The sequence below is a fragment of the Juglans regia genome, chromosome 3 (assembly GCF_001411555.2).
Source record: "Juglans regia cultivar Chandler chromosome 3, Walnut 2.0, whole genome shotgun sequence".
NCBI lineage: Eukaryota > Viridiplantae > Streptophyta > Magnoliopsida > Fagales > Juglandaceae > Juglans > Juglans regia.
In genome coordinates, this window is record NC_049903.1 from 9,493,855 (window position 1) to 9,521,712 (window position 27,858).

Below are 27,858 nucleotides of genomic sequence, written 5' to 3' on the forward strand. Positions count from 1 at the left end.
TGTAGACTCAATTGGTCAAAACATCTAAAAATACCGACTTAATACAAAACATGAATGCACTTTCCTTCCTAATTCATTCATTCTATTTATTTTATTGCTAGCACTCATATACTAACTAATAGATCTGATAATTATTAATACGACTTGGGCATTTGACACTAGCCTTATAGATTGAAATAGGGGTGGGCGGTGAGGCCTTGCCCCAGCTGCCCTGCCCCACTTCCGCTCTGCCACAGCATGGCGGGGCCGGCAGCCCTGCTCTACCCATGCGGGGGCAGGGCCCCCTGCCCAGCATCTAGGGCTCCTAGCGGGGGTTGGTGACTGGGAGGGCCCAACCCCGCCCCACCCCTGCCTCCATTTATATATATATATATATATTATATACATATATATAAACATAAATATATATTTATATTTTACAAATTGTGTATATATAAATATATATATTACAATTTGTTAGACTTGTTCATAAAATATGCATTGACAAATTTAAAAACTATATAGTTTAAAAACTAATACACTATAATTTATACAAAATATGCATTAGTAAATTTTAAAATTACATAGTTTTTAAATTATAGTCATATTTAAAAAATTTAAATTTATAATTTGGATCTAAAAATATATTTTTAATTACTTTTACACTTATAAATAATTTTTAAATAAAATAAATGTAGTGTTTTTTTTAAGTGAAAAGAGGAATCTGCCCCGCACCCCGCCCACCGTGGTTGGGGATAGGGGTGAAAACCCCACCCCCCGCCCTATGCGGGGCGGGGTGCGGGGAAGGGGTGCCTCCGTCCCGTAGGGGCGGGTAGCACCCCTAGTTTAAAATAGTTTATTGTTTGGTGTAATATAAGATTAAATGGTTAGAATTTGGTATAATATATGAAAAATTCTAAACATAAGCCACCACACTCTGCACACCACTTAAAAAGTATATAATTTTACTTTTTTATTCTCATATTTCATATTGAATTGAAATATGAAATATGATAATAAAAAAGTAAAATCATATATTTTTAAGTGGTGTGTAGGGTGTAGAGCTTCTATGTAACACAACTCATAATATATAGGTTGTCGGTCAATGTGTCAAGTTTGATTAATAAGCGGGCAAATTTCGTTCCAACTTGCTTAATCCATAATCAACACATTGAACTAGTTGGGTTAATAGAGATTAAAGATCCATTTAGCAATACAATTATTTTCAAGTATTCTAAGATATTTTAATCTCAAACATCACTCAAATATAAAATTATTTTCAATTTCAAATCCTCAACTTTTTTTTTCATAATCATTATAACTTTTCCAAATTCTCAAACAAAATACAAAAAATAATACTATTTTTTTGAAATTTTAAAACAAAAATTATATTAAAAAATTTAATTTTTTCTCTCTTTTCATAAAACCCAATAAATATCTTAACTCAAACATTTTATTATTATTCATAGATGAGTAATGTTATATATTACACTCTCATCCTATTTTCATTTTTCTATTTAAGATGTGTCACATTTATTACTATTAGATAATAAAAAATCATCTAATAAAAAATATTTTAATTATGATAAATGCGTCACATCTTATGTAGTGGGATGAAAATGAAATAATAGTATGATATATAAAATTTTTATTCACAGATATACTGAAATATTCTAAATATATTTTTTTAATACATCGAGGGAGGTGATCGAACTGATTATCTCTATTTTGGAAATGTACGTCTTGTGCCGTCATGGCACATGTTGCGTGCTATAAATATCTGAGTTTTGCTATGTACAAACAAGGTTGCGTACTAATCTATGTATTAATGTTGTTGTCTTCATATTCTAAATTTAAATTAGTACTATTTTTAATAAAGTCTACTTTCTGATCAATTATATTAAATTAATGCGTATATTAATATGCAGGATTGCTTACAACTAGATTTTTCCTAAATATCTAAATGAACCCAAGTAACATAATCGTATAACCTGAATTGACTTTTAGATTTACGTTTCTACAGTTGAAGTGCTGAAAGGATATGAGACTGTCATAAGCCCATAATCCAAGTCATAAAACGAGATTGTTCAGTTTCTTGGGCTGAAGCTCAACATTACTCGGCATGTCCAGGCCTGGGTTGTCAGTCTGAAGCTCCAAAATGGGCCGGCAATCATTTTAAAATAAATTACTTATTTTAAGCTTTATTTTAATATAAACTTAAATATAAATATATAAAGAACAGTTATATAAAGAAAGAAACTAATTTAAGTCAAATTGAAGAACATAATCATAATAAGGAGAGATAACTAGTCTCGGCCTCCTCCCATGCCTCGAAATCCGAAAAGCGAATCTCTCTTTGCCCTTGCGCCCCCAGTTATCCCCTGCTCGGTTCAAGCTTAGAGAGACGGGGATTCGGTTATAGCAGACAAGAGAAATAAGATCTGATTCAGGAAAAACGGTTAGTTTTATGTACTCCAATGCAAGCATAACATATGTATTGTCCGGATGTCTTCAATTTCTGGAGCTCGTTCTTGTTTTCTTTGTTTTTATTTCATATATTTGAGTTTATATTGGGGTTGTTTTGTTGGAACCGTTGATTGTGATTGTGATTTGTTCTGTTTTCTTTAGCACGAGAAGTTTTATTTTTGGTGTGTGAGTTTCGAGTAATGAAATGGTTGAGATTGGATTTTTCAGCATTTTTGGTCGTATTTGTCAATTGATGTGATTTGCTGAACTTTTTTCTCTGTTAATCTGGGCCGACGATATTTTTTTTTTAAGGTAGCTTATTTCCTTCCTGAATTCTGGCAGACTATCGATACGTTGCCGAGCAAACCCATTTGATCGAAATGCTGTTTGGTGAATTGCGAGTGGGTATATGAAATTTATTATTTGTTTTATTTTTTCATACTTTTTCTATAATTCATTTGTTGAGCAAGCGATACGTTCATGCTTCATGTAATAGTTGGGCTGATTATTGTGTTGCATTTTAGTATAATGCTCTATAGGATAGTGTTTTGTGTTTTGTTATTAGTTTTCGTGTGGACGCCATTATGAGCGTTGTTTTTCCTCATTTAGTTATGTTTACTTGATACATGTTATGACCGGTAGATGTTTGCGATCTATACGGTTTGTTTTTCTTTTGCTGTTGTCGTTGGCAATTTATTCATTCGCACCTGTGTTTTGCGAGTTTAAAGTTTCTCATCTGATTCTTTGTTCTGTTATTCAAAATTGATTTCTGTGTTATCACAAGAGATATTACTCTAAAGCCTTGGTCTTTAACTTGGGAGTATGTTTAAGGGCATATCTGATTTAGTTTAGTTTATGACGTGGTGGTGTTACATCATTATTGCTTGTTTGCCCATCTTTATAACCACAGTACACTAGGCAGCTGTGAAGGAAGGGAACATTCACAGACATAAATGCATTGCTTTGGCTTGCGACCTATTTTTATCTTTGGCATACACACCATAAGTATTCAACAACTTTTTCTTAATTATATTCTCCCGCTGCACTATCTAAGAAACTTGTAAATGTGATTTGTTCAAGTTGTTCCCATCATACTTGAGTTTTCCTCCATGAATAAACTGTTGTATTGCCAATCAGTTTTTTTTTTTTTCTGCAGGCACATGGTTTGCGACTTTTGTGATTTCTGCTACTCTGTAGGGTAAAGGATTCTACTAAAATATTTCACAGAACATATAGAGAAGAATGGCTGAGGGAATATCAAGTTTCTGGGGTCCTGTCACGTCAACTATCGAGTGTTGTGAGAAGAATTATGCCTACTCTTCTTATATTGCAGAATTTTACAACACAATATCCAACATCCCGACCATTCTTTTGGCCCTCATCGGTCTTATCAATGCCTTAAGACAACGATTTGAGAAGAGATTTACCATTCTTCACATATCTAATATGATACTTGCCATTGGAAACATGTTATACCATGCCACGTTGCAACGTGGGTAAGTAATTTTCTCAGCCGTATTCAGAAGTTTAATGTATGTGTCAGGTTAACTCATATAATGTGGGGGGCTTGGTACTAGTGTAAAAAAACATGTAAATTAGATTATTGCAGCCTAAACAGTGAGACTTAGAATTACTTGAGACGAAAATTTTCAAATAGGGCAACACTCTTTAATTTTCTGTTCTTTCGTGTTGTGTATACCATGGTAACTTATCCTTGCAAGCCTTGTGGACCTGAAGGGAAGTAAAAGGTGAATACTTTGGCATTGTAATCATCCTACTCCTCCTTTTGGTTGTCACAATATTACCATTTTAATGTTTATTTAGATCATGCCTTGTCACAATTGCTTGATTTTCTCCTCAAGATCCAGGCTTCTTGGATTCTATGTGATTTAGAAGGATTGGTGCTAGGGAATGTCTTATGAATATGGTAAGGGACAAAAGTGATGACTGACTAGAAATACAATCTTTACTTACCTATGAAAAAAATAAAAAAAGAAATACAGATCTTTACTTTGTGGAATCATAAGGATTTGAAAACTTTGTGTAGGCCTCGGTTGAGGGGGATAGCCAGATAGGGAGGGATGAGTTGCATCTAAGAAAATGGGAACCAAAAAACTAATGTAATTGAAAGAAACATGCACACTCATGACTCAACCCCAAGGGGTTGGCCCAAGTGGTGTAGGCCTTGGTCTTGGGGTATCACTCCCTTCAAGATCCAAGATTCAACACCTCTTGGGTGCAAACAATCCTTTGGGGCCACACCTCCTGGTGAAAAGTTGACGATTTAACCAATTCCCTATAGGGAAACTTTTGAGGGTGCGGTGCACGGGACCGGGGTTTACTCTGCAGGAGTGGGTCCGAAGGGCCCTGCCTTGGAGATGTTCCTTGACATAAAAAAAAAAAAAGCACACTCAGATGCATGTAGTTGGGATAAGGGCTTGAGTCGAGTTAGTCGGTTAGCTCAATGTGAATGGTGTGTGAAAAACCTGTTGTCCTCTTTCATGTGCAAGTAACAAGCTTGTGAGCAGCATATAAAGGGGTTTAACAGAATTACACGATCATGTGTAATGTGTTTGGCAGAACTGATTTTGCACTTGCGCACTCTGATGCATTCACGTTCACTTTAGAACTGCTAGTCTTCTCTTCCTTTAAATAACATTGGTCGCACTGTGTCAGGATAAAGTTAACTCTATTAGACAATAAATTTATTTTTGGATGATTAGTTGCTGAATTGAAGGCGTTCTGAACATTTCCAGGCAACAGCAGAGCGATGAAACTCCTATGGTGTGGGAGATGCTACTTTATATGTACATCCTTTACTCACCAGATTGGCACTACCGTAGCACAATGCCTACCTTCCTCTTCCTTTATGGTGCTGTTTTTGCTGTTGTTCATGCAATAGTCCAACTTGGCATTGGCTTCAAGGTGCATTACTTTATATTGTGTCTTCTATGCATTCCTCGAATGTACAAGTATTACATTCACACACAAGATGCTTCTGCTAAGCGGCTTGCAAAGATATATGTGGCTACCCTTTGTCTAAGTAGCTTGTGTTGGTTCTGCGATCGTGTTTTCTGCAAGGAGATATCTGGTTGGCCCATTAATCCACAGGGTCATGCTCTGTGGCACATCTTCATGGCCATTAGTTCCTACTTCGCAAATACCTTCTTGATGTTTTGCCGTGCTCAGCAACGTGAATGGTCCCCAAAAGTTGTCCATATCATGGGTGTTCTCCCCTATGTGAAGATCGAAAAACCAAAAACTCAATGAAAGAGACACCAAGGTAATGAAATCAAGTTATATAGGCTTTCTTGAGAAGTTTTGGCTGTTGACAGACGTAAGCAAGCTGCCAGTTTTGTTTTGTTTTCTAGATGGAATATTACACTGGTTACGTGGGATCCAGTCAAATTTTTTCTTGTAGAAATAGAGCATGTACAATATCTATGTCTTTGCTGGCAAGTATGAGATCAGATGGCTTGTTTCTGGATACTTAGATTTGTTGTTTGGTTTTAGAAACTTGTGATTCTGCGATGATTGTTATTTAACTGGAGATATTCGTGACTCTTGATTTTTTTTAGTCTCATGTCTTTGATTCAACATTTAAACTTCCATTTTTGGGTAATATTGTTGCCCCTATTTAAGCCAGTTAACTGTGATGGACTTATTTCGAAACTTCTCCACAATGGAAGGGTTCATATTATGAGCTGGTCATAGTTTATCCTTCACGGAGGAGCTTATATTCTCTTTAAAGCCAACTTTTGCTTTCACAATCGACAGGCTTGGGTTGACAAATGTGATGTATTTCAACTTGGAACAATCACTATTTATCCCTTCAATTTACCACTTTTGTAGACCAAGAAGCTATTAAATATATCACTTAGCCTCCATAGGGACATGGTACAATTTGAATGGTTGGATCTGAAGGATAAATGGCCAAAAAAATGGTAGTTGGGGGTGTAAAATTTCAACTTTGATAGTTTGGTCATATTGCAAAAGCAGTGATTTGCGGGGGCAATTTTCCCTTTACAGCTTATATATTTGTTTACTCCTAGTCAACAGGTTATCTACATGTTCTCAATAAATAGATGGGTAAAAAACGCATGCAGATTCTCCTTCTCCGAATCATATGATCTTGGGATGTGAGTTAAATATGCCAAGATGAGCATTTTGGATATAAACATAAGAACTCAAAAGAAAGAGGCATGCTTTGGTTTGTATCCATCATTAATAGGTTTTTCAAAGCGTATGCTATGTATGGTCTACGCAGCTCTGTGCTGAAAACTGTAAACTTACGGATTGCTTCCGCTTGGGAGTTTTTACAACATTTGGGTGAATTTCAGCATGTTCAAATTTTGATGATTTCATTCGACTCTTGTTCAATATGATCAAAAGCCTGTCGGTCTCGTTTGAATCTTATTTGATTTTCATACCTGCTTTGCCCAATTCTAAACTTCCACGAAAAGGCTACCACCATCCATTTGTGCTAGCCCTCCTACCTAAAATTTCTTTCTGAAATGATCGCCAAATAGAGATGGCGTTCGAAGCAATTTTGTAGATGCTGCTCCTCTTCCTTTTTGTTGAAAAGATTCTGAGATAGCCATGCTATATACAAGCTTCCAACACATCAATTACACAAAGCAGCCAAATTCTTGACATTAACCCTATCGGCCCAGTTTTTGACCAAAACCGACACCAACCGATGGAGAGGATTTGCATGGAACAACCAACCGTACCGGCCAATGGGAAGGAGAAATGCCGGCCATATCGACTCTGGCAGTTCTTTGGCAGTTTTCTCCCTAGCAGCGAGGTTCATATGAGAGAGTAGAGAGAGAAAGTGTTGCAGAGGAGAGAGAACGAGAGAAACTGAGAAATTAGAGAAAAAAATGGGAGGGAAAGAAGACGAGTTCAAATCGAAACGACACCATTTAGTTTAAAATCAAACGACATCATTTTAACTACGAAATATATAAAAATATATATATATCTATTTAATTGACCGGTTCGGCAGTTTAAACAAGTTTCAAACCGGAACCAAACCGGCTTAAATCGATTTTAAGAAATTTTTACTGTTGGACGACCGGTTCCATGCTCCAGCGATCGATCTGGCTGGTTTCTTCAATTGTTGTTCAGCCCACTTTTTTGTTTTTGATTTCTTGGGAAAAACATCAAAAGGTAAAAGAAATTTATAAATAAACCTCACTTACCGTGTCATTCGACAACCCAACCAAGCCCAACACAACTACTACCCTCCAACAAGATGATAACTAAAGCAAATTCTTTGGACTATCAAAAAGAAATGATCCAACCAATTAGTCTCAGAGAGAGAGAGAGAGAGAGAGATTCACTCTCCACTGAGAGCTCATTTATATTAAATGGCTAAAATACACTATACAGAGTGTGATAGCTGAAGAATTACCCAGACTAAGTATCTGAATGGGGCTGCACTAGGAAATTAGAACACAACACCATATACAAATATAATCTTCTCTTTCGTCCTCATGCCACCATGCATGTAACATGCAGGGGAGAGAGGACACCAAATAAGACCCGGGTCCTGCATATCTAAGACCTTCCCACAAGCCTCTCCTGCAAGATCTCCCCAAGCTTTATGTATAGAGCTTGCTGCTCCTTGAAAGTGAGGTTCATCAATATCTAAAAAACATTTTCATATCAGCTTACATATTGATTCATGCTATCTAAATGGATAGGCAAATTTTTATGCACAAGCATGTAAACGCAGTACCTGGTTCAAGATTGTATCAACTGAGAGGTTTTGTTGCACAACAAATGACTGATGATAGATGTAAGCAAATACGGCCATCACCATCTACAGTAGCAGACCTCATTAGTCACAGAATAATGCATGACAGCCAAATTTTATTTAATTGATGAATCAACAGACTTATGGTTCAAGTCTACAATTTACAAACAAGGTATCACCGTATCATGGTTATCCAGCAAAACTCAACAAAGTTAAACAGTGAAATTTTAATTTGTAAATTTACCATCATAATGCCTAAATTACCTAGCTAGCCCTCAAAATAAAGCAGATGCTATTTCAAGCAGTAGGTAAGGTACAGGTTAAGGTAAGTCTTTTTTAGCACTTAACATAATAAAAACAAAGGAAAATGCGGACAAAAAATAGAAGACCACCAAAAACTCTAGACTGAGAAAAAGAAAGGCTTTCGTAATTGCCAGCTTTTAAGTAGCAATAGCTGACCAAAAGTGACATTTGAAGGAACCAATAAGCTAGTACTCAAATCACGACACTATAACAACATTGAACAAGAGGGGAACAAGCTTATGCTTACTAGCAGCATCAGGAATCCTGGTCTATATGGAAGAATGCAACGTTATGCATCCAGAATCCTAACAGAGAAAGAATGCACCTAGTGTGGAGGCCATCACTCTTTACAGTTTACACTGATTATACTAGTTAGCAAAAGCTGAACTTTCAGCATGTTAAGCAGGCTCATGTAACTTTCAGCATTCATGGTTAAACTCTTAATCTGAGTTATTTCTCCCTTTGCTCAAGCAAGTAATCAATGTCTCCTACCTGGATTTGAAAAGTGCCATGGTCGAAATGCAATTGAGAAATTCAGATATATACTTCCAATTTCAAATCCAATACAGACATGATATCTTAATCAAAAGCACCTCAGTATATTCTTCACCACTATTGTCACTGGGTTATCAATACGCTCTACTTCTGGTTTCTAAAGTATTCTGTGTATCTAGCCTTATTCGTACAGCATTTTTATGTAGAGTTTCAGGCTCATCCTGGTAAACTCATCTTTTAAATCTCTTTTTTGGTTTTCAATAGAAGTTACTAAGAGTAAAACATAATTTATGGTTACAAAATAGCAATAAAACAAGCAAGGCATCGTGATTTCCTGCCAAAAATGACATTATGAATAATCACACATACATTAGGCATGGTAATCAAGTTTATCTTGAGTAAAACAATTTACATAAACCAGGAAAGTAGAACAAGAAAAATTATGAGAAGCCATAATAACAAATCTTACAATTAGTAGTTATCGAAAATATATTACAATTAGTAGTTCATAGGAACATGCTGGATCCAAACTTCATCAAAGCTTACCTGGCAGTCCATTCTATCTGTAATTCCACCATGCCCAGGTATACTATCACCAAAATCCTGCAGGAAAAGGGGGAAATATAGCAAATAGTGTGTAACAACATCTTGGAAGCTTGATTAATTCACATAAATTTAGAAAGAATAAGGGGCAGACCTTGATTTTAAAAGCTCTTTTGAAACCACTGGCAAAGAAGCCTCCAAAAGGTGCTATTATAGATGCAAACAAGCCAAGACAGAGAGCATGCCATTGAACTGGCAAAATCGAGACCTCTTTCCAAGGAAACTGTGTATGAGAAAACTTGCATTAGAATTGGGTTCCATAATTTTCTAGAGAGATAAGATCTACATCTCACTTGCTACAACAGAAGTTCAGTACTTGGTAAGTTTTTTGTAGCTTGAGTTCTGTAAAGGTATTGAAATAATTCTTAACATCTCTTACCATCAATTAAACTTTTGAAATGATGATTTAACATGGTATCAGAGCAGCAGTTCTGAATTTGAAATTTGACTACACTTTTTAGCTTTATTCTAATTAACAAAATTCTACGTGTTGAACCTACTGAGAGTCTAACCTGCAAGTGAGAGGAAGTATTAGAACATTTAATTAAATGATTAAGCTCAACTCTTCCCTCCAGTTTAAGTTTTTGGGACAATTGGTGACATAACAAGTTCCATAGTTTCAAATAGCTTCAGAGGTGGACAAGAGCCATGTTTTCAACTTCTAATAGCTGGAAAAAGCTGATTCACTAATTTTACGAGTTGGAACTTCAGCACAAATAAACCAAAACGCTGAAATAAGACAGTATTAAGTTAGAACTAACATGTTTACACATGAAAGTAGATATATCTCACTCCTATGAGTAGTAAGTGATATTTTCAGCCCTGCTTACTAACCAAGTCCAACATAGGTACACCACACATGGAATGAATGTACAGGCCAGGGATGCATCACGATATACAGGTTGACTATTAACAGTGTTTGTTCACAAAATGTCCAGAAGTGCAATGCTATTCTTGTGGATAGAAGTAACAGCATTACAAAGAATTTCCAGGGAAAAGTCTGAGAAGAGATAGCACAAAACACACAGAACAATCTTGAGTAGATGAACAGCATTCCGGCAGTTATGGTTTATGGTTTAGTTCCATAAAAGAAAAATCAAATTTGACAAGAACTAGATGCAGCATGGCCAGTCATTCAGATATTTGGAAGAGTGAAACAACCCCTTTTCTAGGATGAGGAAGGATAAATTTATATAGTCAACTAAATCATGTGTTCTTCTTGTTGGAGTCTCATACATTTTGGAATTTAAACCACACATTATACATATTATATGCCTACAGAGGATACTTTTCTCTTTGATAGTTAAAATAAGGATTGCAGATAATACTATCAGAAACTTGGGACAATTTGTGATTTACTTACTGCACGTGTAAAAATGCATGCTACTAACTTACATAGAAGCAGATTCAATTGAATTCCACAACTCACCCATTGAGAAACCCATCCTGGTAAAGTGAAATGCTGAGGTTTAAATAATGGGCCCGGATCACAGTGAAGCCAACCAGTTGATAAATCCTGCATGTCATCAACTTCATAAAAATAAGAATATAGTTTTTTTCCCAAGACTAATGCATCTTCAAACATCAATGACTTATGCTCCATCAAATTACCTTCCTTGGACATGTTAACCATGGAAAACGGCCCATGACATTTGCAAGCTGCATAAACAAGTGAACATATAAATGTTTATAGATATCCATTTGCCCTAATTTTTTGATAGGTAAAAGACATTTTATTAATAAGAATGAAAGAATAGGCGTGGTCCAAGTACACAGGACGTATACAAGAGAAAGACACCTAGCAAGAGCTATAAACAGACACAAGAAAATCTTTTTTTTTTATAGGTACAGATACAAGAAGATCATGGAAGTTGCATCAAATTTTTGCCAAACTAGTAAACATCACTATCTAAAAAGCTCACCCGTAATTACTTTCCTGGTAACCAAACATGAATTTAAGAAACATGGCCAGAAGTTTAAAAACATGAATAGGAACAATTTGATGGTGAAATGTTTTATGAAGTGAAAATTCCATTTGAAGCGCTGAAAACACACTTCAGCCTAGCTAGAAGAATGAAAAACTTTTCATATGCATATTTCTGGGATAAGGGACAGTTCCATCAAATGAAGGGATGGGGATCCTCATCAACAGTTAGGTCCAAGGAGCATGTTGCAATTTTATAAGTTCATTTAAGAAATAAAAGCGGTAAGGTTGTGAGAAACATGACACTATTATCAAATTCTGCCAAGTATAGGGTGAAATTGAGTAACCAACAAAAGAAAATACACGCATTAGGCATAGGAGAAAACCAAAATGAAGGAAAGAAATAATTGAAGGAGACTAATCACTAATGTCTCATGACCATTTTGATAACATTATTGGCAAAGTAATCACTAACGCAAAAAAATAAAACCTACAGAACCTAAACAGGATATATCATTCAACTTGACACACTTATCAAAAAAAAAAATCATTCAACTTGACACCGATTTTTTTTCTTTTTCTTTTTTGATAAATCAGGTTATTATCATGTTAAACCCCATGTTTCAGAGGCATAAGTGGATAAATGGTGACTTGACTTTAATAGAAGTAATGAATATCCTATCTATTTATACTCATAAAAAGAATATCCTATCTACTCATGATATAGGAAACCTACGCTTGGGAAAATTTGAGATCTACTATGACCATTATGTTGCACTCAGAGCCCAGTATAATGATTAATTAAAGTGCAAGATCAGTGCAAGCCATTTTGAGAGAACTGGTGCATGGCACTGCCATTCACTGAAACGTATGTTTACTAATCGGATTTTTTTGTTAATAAGTACCTATGTTTTTTCATGAGCAAAAAAGGGTAGGAGAGGGCAACCGGAGATGGCCTCTGTAACTCCGGTTGAAATGCCCCCCAAAGTGGCTCAGCAAAAGTGGCTCAGCAATCGATATAAACATAATAGAACAGAAATGTGTTTACCATGACCAAGGGAAAAAAACCTGTGCTTACCATAAATGCAGAGATGATAGTGGTAACGGACGCTCCAATGAATCCCTCCCAAGTTTTCTTTGGAGATAACTTGATTAAAGGAGTTCTTCCGAAAAAGAAACCAAAGAAATAAGCAGCAATATCATTGATGACTATAAGAGTTGCTGGAAGAAGAAACCTGCATAAGTAGCTGATGTGTAAAAACTCAAAAGGAACATCAAAATTTAAAAAGTTGACTATCAGCCAGATGAACCAAGATAAAGAGCATAGAAGTCTTTGCATATCAATGCAATTAATTATACATGAAGAAGTGATATACAAGGGTCAAATGTGGTATGAGTTCCATTGCAGCGCACAAATTAAGGACTGTAAGTCCGTAACTGATAGCCCTTCAATGTATCTTCTCAAAGTTGTCATATTAAAATCTAGGCTAGCTATTTAGGATGTGGGCATCATGAGATTTACTATTTCCATGATCTTCTAAATTTTATTGATAGGAAATAAACAAATAAGGTAAAGACACAATCCCTTCAAAGAAAAAAAAACCAAATCAAAACATCAGGCGGAAATGTCCAAAAGCAAGTAAAGAATTACAATTATCCATGCACAGTCCAGGGCAGGAATTTTTTTTTATAAGCAAGCGCTTACCTTTTCAATCTGTCAAGCCAGATGTGAGAGTTGCAACAGAACAGAACAAAAGGACAGAAATATTTTCTTTTAACTATAAAAAAATGCATCAGTAGATATTTACTAATGAAACATGATAATATCTACTAATAAAATAGAAACTCCAAGCCCTTTTAACTATTCATTCTAGTGTCAAAAAAATATAATTTTGATAAGTCCATCTCAAAAAAGATGATAATATTTCCTTTTTCAATTCTCTCTAGACATTGAAACTTTCCAAAAGACAATTATATGCTTATTCAATTCCTATAACCCTCACCTTTTTTTCAAAAAGTAAATGAGATTCTTATCAGAAGTTGTGCCACCTCTAAAAAAATTAAAGACATTCTAAAAATTATACTTTTACCTTTTCATTATTTACCATATAATTTCATACCACCTTTCATGTTAGTTATCCACTTGCTGGAGGGTATGAAAGCACCAATAATGCAACAAGCAATTAGGATTCTCAAGAGATCTAACAAGCAGAATGGGGACTCATTAGTCCTGCCGGACAAGTTTCAAATGAATTTATCACTAAAATCCAGTAAAAGTAACCCACTAAAATGCAAGTATCACAAAAGAGGTGAAAAAAGCCCCAAAAGGAGTCTACCAAAGAAAGGGGATAAAAGTAACTCAATGGCACAAATGTCATCAACTTATAATATAGTTTGTCAACAAGATCCAAAATCAATATTTTATCACTCTAAAGAAAGTTACCAGAAAATTCCCTCAAAAATGCTGGCAACAGTGAAGGAGGACTGTGTAAACACGACAATTAGTATCATGTGTGTCCATGCGTACTGGCCAAACTGATACTTGTACATCTTCTTCTTTAAGGTAAGAATGAACCACATAAATCCTGACCCCATAACAAACCAAAACAAGAAACAAAACACCAATCAGCAATATCCCAGAAAGAAAGCCACATGCATACGAAATATAATATTTTGAATTAATACGAGATCTAAACTCATTTTATGATAACCACATCTCAAATATTAGACAATCATTAAAGGGGTGCTTAATATCAAGATTGCTCAAAACCATTGTAAGATAACATGTATAACCAACCTGCAATATATAAGAAATAACAGATAGCCATATGATACTTGAAAAGGCTGCTCACAAGCTGATATAAAAATCTCTCTGTTGTCATGGTATTGACAAGCCGTTGACTGAGAAGGCGGCCATATACAAATAACATTGCAGTGAAGAAAAAGTGCCTGAGCACAGAAATTGGAAAAACATAAATATTTATAATATGTAATAAATGAAATCTTAATTTCAAATAACGTCAGTTGACTCCCCTCCTAGAAATAAAAATCAGTTGACAGTGTCAATGAAATGCCATTCATACCAATTTAACAGCCGAAATCCTGGGAGACGTTTATCTTCATGAGCTTTCCTGAGTAGGTTGAACAGCTCTCTAGCCATAAATATTTGAATAACCACCACCATGGCCATTATGTAAAGATGACCCATGTAGACAATAAATGCAAAGCCCCCAATCATCCAAATAGATGAGTATGCACGGATCAACATTGACCTGTATTTATTATGATCATTAACAAGTAAATGGCTTCCATTTGCTTTGCTATCCTCTGGAATAACCTGACAGCCAAAGAAGAAAAAGAAATCAAATATATGTCATACTCACTTTTTAGTTATGACTTTTCCCAAAAAAAAAAATTGATAGGTAATAAGAGATTTTATTCCCAAGAATAGGCATAAGCCCAAGTACACAGGACGTATACAAAAGAAATACCTACTACTTTCTAATACCAAAAGGAAATCTAAAACAAATTCTGGAAATTATCAACCATTACAAAATTTTAGCCCACAAACTCAAAGTACTAAAGAAAAAATCCCTAAGGTCTCCTAATGAACATTCTTTTTCACAAAATTGTTAATATTAACTTTCTTTCTTTTTTATCAGAATTGTTTATATTAACTTTCCAAATAGATTACTACTGATGGTTGCCAAAAGGGGTGAACTTTATATTAAAATTAACTTGTTCACACAGATTACAGAGGCAATATCATTGCTAAGCCCCCAACTATAAATTTAAGGAATTAGTATTAAATAAAAACAAAAAGACCCCATGATATGTAACAGATAATAAAATCTTGGGTTGTCTCCATTAGTAGTACAAGATGATTGCCATTTTGTCTGCCAATTTTATCATAGCAAATATACCACACACACACACACACAAGACCCAATTTAGGCCATACGCATATTCATTATGCAAACAACCTCATTTGAACGTCTACGATGTCGAAGACGAGAAGGAGCTGGAGTGCTGGAACTATTATCTTTCTGCATGGCTCTTCTAACCAATTTTTACTCTACAGGAATAACAACAGCAATGTTGGTGATGCAGAAAACAGCCTCCTGAAACATCAAATGCACAATACAATAATTAGGGAATAGATAGAAAATAGAGTTGCAGAGAAGAGAGTGGAATTTCATAAAGAATTGAACATTATTATGGAGGTAACTGATAAATAAAGTGGAATTAACAAACAGCATAAATACTATACCAGGCATGGGATCAGAAGCCATATTATTCAATAAACTCTTTTAACGCAAAACACAAATTTTCAATGCAAAGGCCATATCAGCTTCATCGAAAATTGTGCACCTCTCAAAGCAGTTAAACTTCACATGGAAAAGTCCTATTGATCCATTTGAATGAATGACTGAGAGAATCAGGCAACCACTTAAACATTGCATGACAACAACAAAATTGAAGAGACAAATTACAGGATTCTCAGGAGCCCCACCACAAAGGCCAACAAGGACACGTAACATAGAGTGTTTCCTAGCTAATCATGGTTGTAAGAGTCTCTAATATGTCAAAATATGTCATCACCAATTGATGTGGTCCATCACATGGCCAAACTACCTAAGACCCTAGCCTAGTTGTTATTCTCAATTGACCATGAACTAACCATCTTAACAGACTGTCCCTATTTTTTTTCTTCGATAGGCACCACCTCATTCCCATAGAGATCACATAAACATCATATATACAAGGGAAAAGTTCTTTTCTCCTTAGATCATTGATCAAATATACCACATATGAGCAAGAGCCTCATCTTCCAGGACTGCATGTGATTCTAGATCACAAAGAAATAGGCAGTGATCCAGGAGTGCACGTATAAAAAAAGCTCTAACAGTCTATGACCAAAATTTTAACTAGGACTAATATCCATGGATGTTTCTGACAAAGTGTAACTTAATTTCCATAATTCAAGCATGCATGTCACATGCCAAGGTGACATAAGAGCCATTTCCAAGAGAAAAGGAAGCCTAAGCAAGCAAACATAACTTTAAAAACATAATTAAAGGGGTGATTGGAGCTTCAAATCCTAATTTAGGCGATAGCATTATATAATCAACCTTTAGGCCACCAAACAGGAGGAGCCTACATGGTTCCATAACGCTATCTTAAGCAAGCGAGTTGTAAGCTAACCTAAACACCCAACACGGTCATAGTGGTGAGAAAGGATAATATGTACAAATCTCAAGTAGCTTAACCACCGCTGAGAGACTCGAACCACACTCTTTCTCTTCTTTATCATAAGACTCACCTCTAATTCATCAACCTGAGTGGGAGTAAGCTTGTTGGGGTGCATGTGGAGACTGGTCTGCAAGCAAAAAATCAAGAAACAGAGAGTTCGCTCGATGTTGCTCGACATGGCGCTCGAGCGAAGCTCAACCCGTGAGTTCGCTCGAGGTGCGCTCAACAGTGGGCTTCGACACGCTGCTCGAGCGAAGGACATAATTTTTGCCAGATTAGGATTTTCAGCGCCGTTTACTATAAATATATTGTATTTGACTTGTTTTGTACGTCTTTCAGCATATTTTGAGAGATGACAATTGTCAAGTGAGTGCAAATTATGTGAGAGAGCAAAAAGGCCCTAAAAAGTGTGAGTTGAGATTGAGTGATTGTAATCTCCTCTGATTTATAAGATTTCTACAACTTTGTAGACGTAAGCAATTTGCCGAACCACGTATATTGTGCGTCGTGTGCTTGATCATGCTTGCTTTTACTTTAGATTGTCATCGTTGGTGTGTGTGTGTGTTTTGCACAACAAAACTTCATAACTAGAGGTCTAGAAGCACGACCTCCAATTCACCAATCCACAGGAGACTAAGCTTTATGACCTTTATGACTATTATTTCAGCTGACCTAGCGCATACTCTGATTAAAACCCATTTGCTATGGAACTAATAACTTCTTTGCCGAACTACTATAATTTCCGCTCACATTACGTACGCATGTTTAGCTACAAAAGAATAATAAAGTGTCAAACTGTATGCAGCATGCATTTCCACTTTATTGATAATGAAGCAATATTTCACAAATAGAAAATCAATGAAACAATACTCAGGACGACCGAATAATTTTCCATCAAACAAATTCTCAAAGCAAGGAGACTGAAACCCACCAAAACAAATCTATAAACAAATGGCTAAAAAACAGCTCGGCAATTCTAATTCCAGAACTAATATTACAGCGGAGTCAAAACAAAACGCTGGGAATCAAAATAGCTCCCAGAGCCAAATCGAATCGCAGCAGACCTTGTCGAAAGCGAAATTTGAACCTAAAAATCGTTGCCAAAATAACATCAACGCATACATGCATATGAGAGTGAGCGAGAAAGAAAGGAGATTGATACCTGGTTTGGTTTCGCTGAGAGAGAGAAGGAAAAGGGAGGCGAATACGAATAATAGAGGGAGTGAAGCAAGGGAAGGTATCGTTGGTTGTTGCTCTCTCGTTACTATCTTTGTGCGAAAAAGTAGAGAAATCAAAAATCGGAAGTACAAATTTTTTTAATTATTTCGGAAATCGGTTCGGTTCCCCCAAAATAATGGATATGCATATGCTAGAGGACTCCAGTCTCCAGATTGGCAGTTCGGATTTACACGTGGTGCAGAGATAACACTTGCACGAACGAAATATATATATGAAACTGTTTTGAGTAACAATTTAATGGTGTTGATCTTTCCAATTTTCGTTACGGTTTTATCATCTCATCGTTTCATAACGTGATATTAATTATTTATTATATTTTATTTATAAATTTATTATCTAATATCATATTATAAAATAAAGAAAAAATAATAATAAATATATTTTTTCAATTATTTTATATACAATAATATAAAATTTTAGATTTTCTTTTAATTTTATTTTTGGTGTCATCCTCAAATTGGACTTGTACGTACGGAGAACACGTAATTGCAAATTTAGAAGGTAAATTAATTTTCTAATCTCAAAAATGTTAGACTGGACGATACATAGGAGAATTTTGGATAAGTTTTACCTACTCTTTTAAATTATGCACATAGGAGAATTTTGGATAAGTTTTACCTACTCTTTTAAATTATGCAGATAAATTTAAAATTTATATAAAAAAAAATTTTATTTTTTATTAACGTATTTTAAAAAAATGTATAGAATTTACACACACTGAGATTGTATTTAACATTATTTGTTTTACATCTTCAAATTATCGATGATTTATACTATATGGTAAAATTATGATTCTTTTCATTTTTTGTATCAATCTATAGTCATTGAACTTAGACAAGAAGGCGAACAAAAATGAAGAAAAGAATACATTCTGCAAACATGATAAAGCTGATCATAAGGGTATACCATGCAACACGTCTCAATCAAGTAGCCTCTATATATGCAATGTTCCTTTCTTTCTTCTTTTGCATGTGGGCAGAGTATATGAACTATTCAATTTCCATAAACTATATAGTTTATGCCAATTTAATTAGGAATAATTACTAAAATCCCGAGCAGATGAGATGGAAATAACCAGAAATCGAGGAGTAGCTAGGACTCTTGTTTTGATTTGGAGTATTATAGATGTCAATATGCTACTATACCTTTTAATTTATATTATTTATTTTATCTTCTATTCGTGACTTATTAAATAAATTTAAAATATATATATATTCAAAACAAAATTTCATCCGAAAATATAAAAAAAAAAAAAAGATTCAAATTATAGATTCTCTCTAACTTTTTATGTTTATATTTTTAAACTTTTTTGTTATTTTTGTAATAAATTACGTGACATGACATTATAATATCATATCAAAAGATAAAATGAATAATATAAATTAAAGAACATAATAACATTTCTCATTATATATGAGAAGATAATCAGCTATAATATTCGATCTTGACAGAAGGAATATTGAATAGGATGCCATAAGGGCAAGCTAGCAAGATTAGTGATAAATGAGAAATTCTATTTGCAGTCCCAACTTGGAGATTACATGTGCAGACCTTTCATTAAATGAAAAAAAATATCATTTCAGGAGGGATAGTTTTATAATTTTAAAAAAAATTAAAAATAAAATTATTTAGGCTTGTATTGCAATCTCCAAATAGAGACTGTATATAGCATTGCTCGTGATAAATGGAGCCAAAAGTGATATGGGCAAGCAGGTCCAAGAGAAAATGGGATCGAGCCGAATGGATTGCTGGAACATGCAGATCAAAGGTTGTTTAATTGGTGTTAGTTATAGCGTTTGATTATAACGTTAAATCAGGTGATAGACAGAAAATGAATGAATATACGTAAAGAGAATAATTCTATTTTGATAAAAAATAACTTGTAGCAAATAAATAATTTAAATAATATCAATAATTATAATTCATTGCATATGGCGTATATTTATTACTTTCAAAATAAATATATGAACAGTTCGAACAAATTGTAATATATTACAAATTTTAAAAGTTCTCAAATGTTGTTATTAATTTTGGATTAGGTAATAAATTAGTAGGAATTAAAGGGAAAAAAATGCAGAAAAGAAATAGAGTATATTTTTTTAAGACTCTTTTTTGTTATTATAATTTTATGGGTAATTGATATATTAATTTAAGTTGAAAACTATTTTTAACACGTATGTATTTTTCACATCTAAATTCGTAAATGGAAAAGAAAAAATCTGAAATTTTCACATTTAAAACCTAGCCCCTAATACCTCAACCTCATGATGCAAGAAAAAAAAAAAACATCTCCGACTCCAATATGACGCCGTTTGCAAGGAGAAACTCTAAAAATTTGTCCTCCCCTCTATTTATTTCCTTTTCTACGTTGACAATCTCATTTTTCTCTCTCAAAAATTGCTCTCTCCCCAATCTTCTTCCCCATGCTCTCTATTATTGGTTTTCTCTGCTCTACCTTTCTAACCAGGGTTCACAATCTCAAGAAGCCGAGATCCTCTCCTCCTCTTCCCAAAATATAAATATTTCTACACGGCTAAGAGCATTGTCATTAGATTGACTATTTTATTCTTCAAAATTTAAAGAATATGTAACTTTTTTACTTTTAGCTAACCATTCAAAACTTAAAGTCCACATTGGATTAGTCATCACACTCTCTATAATAATAAAATATTATTATTTTATATTTTTATATTTTTATAATTAATTTTTATTTTATAATTAATTCTATTTTCATAACCTCCTCTAATCTCTAATAATCATATTCATTTTCATTTTCACAATCCAATAAACAAAATTTAATCACACGATATCAATATTATCAAAATAATTCCATTGATCTTCAATGTAACCAAGCCAATTCTCACAAACATCATCATCAACTAATGCAAAATAGGAGTAATGAATAGAGTGGTAACCAACATATAAAACTACGAACATCACACCCATATTTGTAATCCAAAATAACAAAAAACCACAAAATAGCATAGGCTACAACCCCAAAACTCCCAACCAACAAAAGGCTACACATCTTCAAAAGATAAAGATTGAGATGGAGATGAAAATCGATTCCTTGATTTCTCAAAAACCTCTTTTTGAAGATTCAAGAAATATTCTCATTGCATTCCATTCATGCCAGCAAGATCCATCTTCATTATCTCTATATCGATCTTCCTATTCTCCGTATCATTTCTTCTCTTTTTCTCCATTAGTAATCGAGCTCTATCAGCATCCAATTTACTTGTCGCTTGTCTTATTTCAGACATGAAAACAACTCTATCATTTGTCATGCACGTTAAGGCCTCAACAAATTCTGCATCGTAAGATTCTGCAGCCTTCCTTTTTCTCTCCCTTTCTTTCTCAGTCTTCTTCCCTGGAGGCCTCTCAAAAATGACATCTACGTTGTCATCTATCGTGTCGTCTCCTAGTGGAGTCAACTCCACCATAGCAGGGCGTTTCCCATGTGGTTTCCTTCTAGTTGACAACATGGACACGTGTTGCTGCCATTTTGGTTGGTGTCTCAATAAATACCAACAATGTTCCATGTTGTATGTGGCCTTCTCAGTCTCTCTATACATGATTTTAGCTATTTCAATCTAAATATGCGAATGTAACAAGAATGTGAGAATATAATTTTAGCAAGAAAATTTAAAATGAAATTTAGTTAGAAACTCATACCTTATCATACTCTGTCGCACCACTTGGATCCAAAATTCTACCTGAGCCACAACAGCACAAAATTTATTTGTGCATTTTTGGATCACTGATAATCGATTGGTCAATGACCCCCTGAACGATTTGCCATACTAGGTTTTTTATGCTCATTGTAATAATTGCTAATTCTCTCCCACATTTGAGAGTATTTTTTATCTGTCCTCCGTATAGCATCCATGCTAATATTGAGCCCAGCCGACACGAGGAGATTGTCCTCCTCTACAGTGAAAGATACATCTCGTTGCGTTTTCTTACTAGGTGGCCTTTTTTCACCTTCCAATTGTGTTGCTTGAAGTCCAATATTCTCATGGCTACTAGTCATTAGGGTACAGGATATACCTTGTTCGCCACTTTGCAATAGAGTGGTAAAAATAGATCTTCATAAAATGTGATATCCATCATTGATTCAAGTATAATATCCAAAAATCAGAACTAGACTCATACAAATATTAGAGACAGTGCTACTAAAACAGCAGCCACATACAAACATGCAATATCTATGATAACCCAACAAAAGAAATTAACAACCTACAAATACAGTGCTACTGAAACAACAGCCACATACAGATTGCTTTCACATACAGCAACCACAAATATGCAGATTGCTTTCACATACATCAACCACAAATATGCAGATTGCTTTCACATACATCAAGTATTTTCATTGTTGTTCATCTTCATATGAACTTTTTCATCATGCAGCAGTTAAATAAAAGTTATACCATGTTGCACGAAATGCTTTCTACCATCTTAACTTGAAGGGGATCTCTTAAAGTTCAATTCCTTGTTTTCTATCAGTGCACAATAGACAACAAAATTAAAGCTGTCTCCCTATATCTCATCAGCATAAAAATCAAGGGAAATGTTATATCTCCCGCTGGGAGCTCCCGTTTAGAGCTCCCGCTGGAGATTAGTGTATTTTTTATGTGTTTTTTTTTAAATTATTTTTTATATAGATTTTTTAATAATTTTAAATATTTTTAAAAAATAAAAAAATTCAAAATATTATTAAAAAATACTTTCTTAATCACGAAGTAAAATAAAAAATCATAAAAAAATATTTTTTTATTTTACTTCGTGATTAAGAAAGTATATTTTAATAATATTTTGATTTTTTTTTTACTTTCTAATTAAGGAAGTATTTTTAATGATGTTCTAAATTTATTTTATTTTTTTAAAAATATTTTTTATAATTTTTTATTTTACTTCATAATTAAGAAAATATTTTTTAATATATATTTTTTTACTCTCTAATTAAGAAAATATTTTTTGAATGATGTTTTAAATTTATTTTATTTTTTAAAAATATTTTAAAATAATAAAAGATCTATATAAAAAATTACTTAAACAAAATACATGTAAAATAACACTAAACCCCCAGCGGGAGCTCCCAGCGGGAGCCCCCAGCGGGGGCTATAGCATCACCCAAAAATCAATATGCCTCAGAAACATGCTAAAAGAAAAAAAAAAAAAAAAAAAAACTGCTAGCATGACATAATTAGGTTATTCCTGTGTTGTGATCATCGATGAGCTTCATACTAAATGAGTAAAACTTAAATTAAAAGAAACCAAAGACTATTCTTTATCTCTTTTTGGTAGTATTATTTAAAGCTTATAAATACTCGACAATATGTTAACATCTCTTGGGACCAAGAAAAAGTAATTAATTTCAAATATATAGTTATTGTTAAATTACATATTTATGAATTCAATAAGAGGGGTGCGCCAGAATCATTAGAAACAAAAGAAAACATTTTCTATATATGATATTTCTGGAGTATAGAAATTCATGAGTACTGTTAAAATATTACTATAAGTGTACACGAAGCATTTTGAAAGAAAATGTAGGTGTGACAATTTGGAATGGATGGTGAAGTACGTGAATCTAACTTTTAAAAACAAATCATTCTCTAACCAAGACCGACCCTAACCCAGGAATTATGATATTTACTCACCCTATCTCGATCCCTATCTAATCGAGAAAACACCCACAATTTTTCACTTTCTATATATTAATATGAGTAGCTATGTGAGAATAGATGCGTAGAATGAGAAGTTTGAATAAAAATTCTTAGTACTTCTTGTATTGAGGTATGCAAAATGGTAGGTAAATTTAAAAGTTATTTATATAAATTTTTTCTGGTAGAAATTTAGGCAAATGATGATTATATAATTTTGTTCTGTTTTAAACTTTAAAGATTATTTTTTTAACCCTTAATTAAATAATTTACCTTTTCCATCCCTTAAAAACAGAGCTTGAATGGGTTGATGGCAAGGCAAGTGATTCTAGGTGGTACATGAGAAGAAGATAACTGTAAATGATACAAAGTGGCACCTATGAAGATCACTTTGACCATTATGCATAAAATATATCCTCTATGTCTATATCAACAAAGGTACTTGCATAAAATATATCCTCGATGTCTATATGTAAAAGAAAAACTTATGTACAATCATCAACAAAGGTTCTCTATGTATGAATCAAATTCTGCCCCAAAGGAAATACTTACTGCACTCTAGAAAATAGGAAAACTAAAATAGAAACAGATTCAATACATTCTCATCATTCCTTTCAAATTCTGCAAAATTCTACCACACGCTACTGCAAAATTCTGTAGGTTCTCTATGTATGAATCAGATTCTGCCCCAATCTAGCTGCCGATCGAACAAAATTTGACATTGTGCACTTATCAACATCCCTTCAAATTTTATAGACAACATGTTAACAACCACAAATTAAGCCCATACAGTACAACTCCCTACATGCAACACACAATCACGTCTCATTGAATTACCCCTTAATTCACATAATTAATCAAAAAAATCCTGAGTATGTAAGATTGTGCAGTAAATTGCCTAATATATAGCAACACAAAACCCAACACAAGTAGGCAACAATCCAAGGTCCCTAAATCAAGCTCATTTAGTACATTACACAACATGCAATTTCCAATCACACATCCAAGAACCGAGTTATCTCTAATTCAAAAGTAATTAAGCAAACTTCAAACAGTAGGCAAAAAAGAACAATAACATGCCTGATTGGCACGCATCCGATACCCAATACATAAATAATCATAATTAGCTACGAAGAACCAAGGAAAAATCCCTAATTAACATCAAACCCAAACAATAAAATCAAGAGTAAAATCAAGAACAAAGTTTTGAATTTTACCGAGTTACTTGTCGTGCTGGAGAGAAGCTGTTGTGATGCCGTGCTGGAGACAAGATGGAAGCTTTTTTAGCCGCGGGAGAGAAAGGGGAAGAAGAAGAGAAAGAAGAGAAAAAAAAACCTAGAAGAAGAGAAAGAAGGAAGAGGAAGGCAGAGACGCGACAGAGGGAAGACGAAGATGGTGCGAAGAGAAAAAAAACCCTAGAAGAAGAGAAAGGAGAAAGAGCAAGCCAGAGACGAAGAAGAGAAAGAAGAGAGAAAAAAAGAAGAATAAGAAATCGCGGGAGAGAAAGAGGGAAGAAGAAGGCAGAGATGCGAGAGACAGAGGGAAGAAGAAGAGAAAGAAGAGACGAGGGAGAGAAAGAGGAAAGAAGAAGAAAGAAAGAAATCGCGGGAGATGAGCCGAAAATAATAAATAATTAGTTTGGACTTGAAACAGTTATTTTCATCTTTAGAAAGAAAGATAAAATTACTGTAGATCAGATTTCATTTGAAATGGGCTTGGCTAATTCAATGTGGGTCAACTTTTTATAAAATTATTTAAATTTGAAGATGAAAAGACATTTGGCTAATCCAATGCCAATGCTCTAAGAGGCTATTTCTATCATCTTTCTCTATTTATATCTCCATCGCACAAGCTTTTTTTGTTTTTAAAAAAAAATTACGTTTTCGTTGCTTTGTTGGGGTTTTTTTTTTATATGCTTTTATTTCTTTAATTTTTCTATTTTATTTTTATTTTCTACATAGTTTATCTAAAAAAAAATAAGTTTATCCAATTTCTACAAATGCCAAATGATCCAAGCGGTGACCACTTCGGTTGGGTTGAAAAAAATGATATGAAAAAATTAATTAGAGAAAATAATAGAACTTACAAGAAGTCTGTAAGAAGTGGAAAATGAAAGAAGATTAAAATACATTCTAGAACATAAGTGGAAAAGGAAAGAAAAACAAATACCAAAGCAAGGGCGAAAATGCAAAAAAAAACAAAAAAAAAAACCGACGAAACAACAACCCAATGATACAAACGGAAAATAAATAAAAAAGTAGAGGCAAAAATGGAAATGGAAATAGAAATAGGCGACTGCAGAAGCCAAGGATGGAAGGGGAAGACGAATAGAAAAGTAAGGGTAAAAATGAAAAAAAAATAAAGAAACACATAATGTCAAACATATGGAAATTGAATTGAAAAGCAGGGATAAAATCAGGAAAAACAATGGAATAAGGTAGCAAGCCAAGGATGCAAACGGAAAACGAATAAAAAAGTAAGAGCAATCCTGGGAAAAAAGCGTGACACAACAGAAATTGAAGGACAACAATGGAAAAAGAATAGAAAAATTAGGGCAAAAATAGAAAAAATAGTAGACAATACCTGCCTGCTTATTGACGCTTATTATATATAAGATATATATATTGCAAAACTTAAGAAATTAAAACGGTAGTCACATTTACGTTATAATCACCAGTCAGTGATTATAATGAATTATTCGTAGTTACATATATTAATAATTCCATTTCTTGCAGTATCAACATCGTTAGTACTCTGCCGCAAGCCTGCGCGGAAACTGCCAAGTCCTAGAAGTTCGACACCAAATAATTTTTTCTTGACAGCCACCATATAATATGCATTAATCCGATATATATTTGAGCGCCCAAAGATTAATATTGCCTAAGTGGATGTTATAAGCATAACGTCTAATTTCCTTCAAACTATAAATATATATATATATACACACGCGACAGCAAGGATCGATTCTGAATAAATGTATCCTTTAGAAGCCATAATGCACCAATTTTTATTTTTTTGAACAAGTTAAACATAGCATAGATAAACTAAGCGGTTACAAGGAAACAAGATTCAGTGGGGTGGGAGTCCTCGACAATCTTCCCAAAACAAACAAAAAGCAGCACCAAAATAACAAGAAAAACGGGGTAAGTCAAAAGCTTGACTCCAACCCAATCCCACAAGGGGATGTCGCTCAAAAGCGGTTTTAACATAGTTTGATAAACAAACTATAAAGCTACAACTAAACACCGTAGTCAAGAGGGGTGCGCTGCGTTTTGTTGATCTGGTCCAACTGTAGGAGACTATCAAGACCACATTGTCTTGATCGCTGGTTAGGAAAAACAGAAACATAGGAGAATAACAACTAGAAAACCCGATACACAGACAAAAGACCACCACCGACGACTGTGGCGTGTGTATGGCATGCGCCACACTGAGCGAGAAAGAAGCAAGCGGATCTAAAAGATCCGAGGCTGCTGGCCACTGTGGTGCCGCGCGTGGCGGCTGGAAATCCCTTATGATGTGGCGGCGCGTGAGGCCTACGTGCAATGTAAGCCGCGCGTGAGCCGTACATGCCACTGATATGGACAATTTCCTTCCTCCGTCCAACAGATCGGCTGCTGGGGAGACCATTGGAGAGGCGCGTGGCAGTCGAAAAAGTGTTGGCAAGCAGCAGATCGAAACAACTTGTTACTATCATCGGAAAAAGTTCAAAAAAACTGAAAATAAGCCTATTAACTAGAGCTAGGCGATCGGAGAGGGGGAGGAGACGAAGCTCCACACCACCCCCTGAGTGGTGACGCTGTGATAGCTGGAAATGGGAGAAACGGGAGAAAGGGGAAAAACGAGAGAGAGAGAGAGAGAGAGAGAGAGAGAGAGAGAGAGAGAGAGAATGCACAAATTATATATACATAGAATATTTTCCTTATTTAGTTCCATGATTTTGGAGAATGAATGTGTCTCATCCATTTGTTGATATGCTTATCTATTATTTTGAAGAAAAATGATAGACTTAGGACAGGTTTGGGGGGTGGGATGAGACACAAAGTTTTCATCTCATCATTACACATTTTTCAAATCCCTATACAAAATATAATAAAAAATTCAACTTTTTCAAATCTCAATTCAACTTTTTCAAATTCCAATACAATAATAATACTAAAACGTAA

At 34.4% G+C, this 27,858-nt stretch overlaps 3 protein-coding genes across 6 annotated transcripts; 1 reads left to right on the top strand and 2 right to left on the bottom strand.

The window, feature by feature from the left end:
- The first annotated feature begins 2,250 nt into the window (after positions 1–2,250).
- LOC108979487 (alkaline ceramidase) lies at positions 2,251–6,022 on the top strand. Of its 3 annotated transcripts, none has more exons than XM_018950170.2 (4): positions 2,251–2,437; positions 2,788–2,846; positions 3,602–3,941; positions 5,202–6,022. In XM_018950170.2, exons 3-4 carry the CDS (start codon positions 3,688–3,690, stop codon positions 5,713–5,715), a joined length of 768 nt encoding a protein of 255 aa, XP_018805715.1. In that variant the 5' UTR covers positions 2,251–2,437; positions 2,788–2,846; positions 3,602–3,687; the 3' UTR covers positions 5,716–6,022. The 3 variants fall into 3 exon arrangements, with proteins under 3 accessions (XP_018805715.1, XP_018805714.1, XP_035544270.1); XM_035688377.1 differs by having other exon boundaries at positions 2,262–2,437; positions 2,788–2,850; XM_018950169.2 differs by lacking the exon at positions 2,788–2,846.
- Positions 6,023–7,769: 1,747 nt separating this feature from the next.
- Positions 7,770–18,188, bottom strand: LOC108979486 (phosphatidate cytidylyltransferase 1-like). Of its 2 annotated transcripts, none has more exons than XM_018950167.2 (12): positions 17,947–18,188; positions 15,515–15,652; positions 14,615–14,868; positions 14,329–14,480; positions 13,975–14,116; positions 12,610–12,766; positions 11,219–11,266; positions 11,037–11,123; positions 9,702–9,830; positions 9,551–9,607; positions 8,189–8,272; positions 7,770–8,097 (listed from the first exon to the last, which is right to left on the bottom strand). In XM_018950167.2, the coding sequence occupies exons 2-12, from the start codon at positions 15,581–15,583 to the stop codon at positions 8,008–8,010; spliced, it is 1,269 nt and encodes a 422-aa protein (XP_018805712.1). In that variant the 5' UTR covers positions 15,584–15,652; positions 17,947–18,188; the 3' UTR covers positions 7,770–8,007. The 2 variants fall into 2 exon arrangements, with proteins under 2 accessions (XP_018805712.1, XP_018805713.1); XM_018950168.2 differs by lacking the exon at positions 17,947–18,188 and adding an exon at positions 17,849–17,944.
- A 2,948-nt stretch (positions 18,189–21,136) lies between these two features.
- Positions 21,137–22,056, bottom strand: LOC118347973. The gene is made up of 3 exons (XM_035688675.1): positions 21,828–22,056; positions 21,699–21,739; positions 21,137–21,616 (listed from the first exon to the last, which is right to left on the bottom strand). The coding sequence occupies exons 1-3, from the start codon at positions 22,054–22,056 to the stop codon at positions 21,137–21,139; spliced, it is 750 nt and encodes a 249-aa protein (XP_035544568.1).
- Between the last annotated feature and the right edge of the window lie 5,802 nt (positions 22,057–27,858).

Coding starts and splice junctions, on each gene's coding strand:
- LOC108979486 (XM_018950167.2), bottom strand. CDS start 15,583: ATGCAGAAAGATAATAGTTCCAGCACTCCAGCTCCTTCTCGTCTTCGA. Junction 9,831..11,036: donor CAGGATGGGTTTCTCAATGG/GTGAGTTGTGGA, acceptor TCTCATACACAG/TTTCCTTGGAAAGAGGTCTC. Junction 8,273..9,550: donor CAGATAGAATGGACTGCCAG/GTAAGCTTTGAT, acceptor CTGCTACTGTAG/ATGGTGATGGCCGTATTTGC.
- LOC108979487 (XM_018950170.2), top strand. CDS start 3,688: ATGGCTGAGGGAATATCAAGTTTCTGGGGTCCTGTCACGTCAACTATC. Junction 3,942..5,201: donor CATGCCACGTTGCAACGTGG/GTAAGTAATTTT, acceptor GAACATTTCCAG/GCAACAGCAGAGCGATGAAA.
- LOC118347973 (XM_035688675.1), bottom strand. CDS start 22,056: ATGACTAGTAGCCATGAGAATATTGGACTTCAAGCAACACAATTGGAA. Junction 21,740..21,827: donor CAATGAGCATAAAAAACCTA/GTATGGCAAATC, acceptor GTTGTGGCTCAG/GTAGAATTTTGGATCCAAGT. Junction 21,617..21,698: donor GTGCGACAGAGTATGATAAG/GTATGAGTTTCT, acceptor TCGCATATTTAG/ATTGAAATAGCTAAAATCAT.